This window comes from Bos indicus, chromosome 7, assembly GCF_029378745.1.
Source record: "Bos indicus isolate NIAB-ARS_2022 breed Sahiwal x Tharparkar chromosome 7, NIAB-ARS_B.indTharparkar_mat_pri_1.0, whole genome shotgun sequence".
Lineage (NCBI taxonomy): Eukaryota > Metazoa > Chordata > Mammalia > Artiodactyla > Bovidae > Bos > Bos indicus.
In genome coordinates, this window is record NC_091766.1 from 41005237 (window position 1) to 41007542 (window position 2306).

The window sequence follows — 2306 nt, forward strand, 5'->3', positions numbered from 1 at the left end:
TTTGGCACTGCAAAAATCCTCCTTTGCTTTTTCCTGTCACTAGAAGATAATTCAGGTCAACACATATTTCATTTATCTTTTCTTTTTTCATTCATTCATTTCACAGATATTTAACAAGGACCAATAACATCAGGAGCTGAGTCTACAAGACCAATTTCCTAATAGTATTTAAAAGATGCATAATTTTCTGTACACAGGGTTATGAACTTAAGAGTAACCCCTTTATAGACTCTGAAAATATTACATATGTAATCTTCATGCCTTGGAATTACACAATCAGATTCCCATCAGAAATGAAAGAACGTGTCCAGGACAAAATTGTACCCTAATTAGTTTGAAAGAGGCAATTTATCTTCTGAGCACCTGTTGGCAAATGGTCATGCAGACACTCTTTTATTATGACTTGTGGAATTTCAGTTTAGTTCAGTCACTCAGTCATGTCTGACTCTTTGTGACCCCATGGACTGCAGCAGACCAGGCTTCCCTGTCCATCACCAACTCCTGGAGCCTGCTCAAACTCATGTCCATCGAATTGGTGATGCTCTCCAATTAACTTGTGGAATTTAATGTAATGAAAATGATGGCATTCATGTTTCAAGGCTCTGAACCTGCCACTCACTTTTCCTGAACTTAATTCACTGTGTTCTATGTTGATTTTCTTTATCTGATAAAGAGATTTTCCTTCATTCTTACCCCATAAATGCCACAATTTCTTCTCATGACTTTTCTAAGAGCATTTTTGAAGTCTTTGTTCCTCAAGCTGTAGATGACGGGGTTCAACAGTGGGGTGACCACAGTGTAAAAGACAGAAATAATCTTGTTGATATCTGGTGACAGGGGGGCACTGGGGCGGACATACATGGAGATCATGGTTCCGTAGTAGATAGTCACAACAGCTAAATGGGAGCCACACGTGGAAAAGGTTTTCATTCGGCCAGAGGCTGAAGGAATTCTCAGTACTGATGATACAATAAAAACATAGGACACCAGTGTAAGAATAAAGCAAATGCACAGCACAGCAATTGACAGGATAAAGATTACCATCTCAGTGACATAAACACTGGAACATGAGAGCTGCATGAGGGGAGGGAGGTCACAGAAGAAATGATTGATCTGGTTGGGCCCACAAAAATCCAACTTGGAAATCATTAGAGAGGGCAGAAATCCTGTGCCAACTCCTGTCAACCAAGAGATAGCCACCAACTTGGTGCAGATCTCAGGCCTCATCAGGAAAGAGTAGTGCAGTGGACTACAGATTGCCAGATATCGGTCATAGGCCATCACAGCCAGAAGAAAGCACTCAGTAGCCCCGAAGAACACAAAGAAGTAGAGCTGTGCTATACAGGCGTGGAAGGAGATGGCTTGGCCCTGGGAGACCAGAGTGGCTAGGAGAAGGGGCACAATGGTGGATGTATACCAGATCTCCAGAAAGGAGAGATGTTTAAGGAATGTGTACATAGGTGAGTGCAGCTGCTGGTCCTGGCTCACCACTACAATAATGACAATATTCCCTGTCATTATGAGGAAGTAGATGAACAAGAAAATGATAAAAAGCAAGGTCTGCCACTCAAGAAGGTTCTGGAATCCCAGCAGCTGAAACTCAGTAACAGTGGACAAATTTTGAGACTTCATTGCCTGTAGAAGAGGAAAACATTTTGGAAAAGTATTGTTTGCAAGGCATAAAAATATTTAGAAATACTGACATCTTGAACTTCAGAGACTAATTTTTAAATTAGTTCAGATCTCTAGGTACTGCATTTTAGGAGAGCAAATGCATGATTTCATCTTGCTTTTAAAGAATACATTTTGAGATTAGAACCTGAATGTGGATATGAAGTCTTGTAAAGAACTTCAGAAAACTTCATTTGTTGGATTCTCTGAATTCTACAAGTGGTCTCAGGTTCAAAGACATAGGCCAAAAAGGACTCTGACTGAAATCAAACTTAGAAACCAACAATAAGAGCAAAGTTAAAAAAAAGTCAAGCACATAAGGAAGCAAATACCTTCCTTTTCTCATATGTGGGCTTTGTCTGAAAAAGAAATTAGACACAGCATAACTCCTAAGATACCTTGGAAAAGTTTCTCCTTTCAAACAATATTTAAGGATAACCTGCTCTCTGTGTGCATATGTGTATGTACACTTTTGTGAAGCTTTGTACTGAGCTAACTTGTACCTTCATTGCTGTCCTTGTCCAGCTGGATACCATGCTCAGCCACTGTAATCACTCCTTTCTGTATATACTTCAGTTCAGTCACTCAGTCATGCCCGACTCTTTGCGACCCCATGGACTGCAGCACGCCCGTCT

At 40.5% G+C, this 2306-nt stretch overlaps 1 protein-coding gene across 1 annotated transcript; it reads right to left on the reverse strand.

Annotated features, from left to right (window-relative positions):
* Positions 1-660: 660 nt before the first annotated feature.
* On the reverse strand, positions 661-1632 carry LOC139183911 (olfactory receptor 11L1-like). Its single transcript, XM_070792207.1, has one exon. It carries the CDS (start codon positions 1630-1632, stop codon positions 661-663), a length of 972 nt encoding a protein of 323 aa, XP_070648308.1.
* Between the last annotated feature and the right edge of the window lie 674 nt (positions 1633-2306).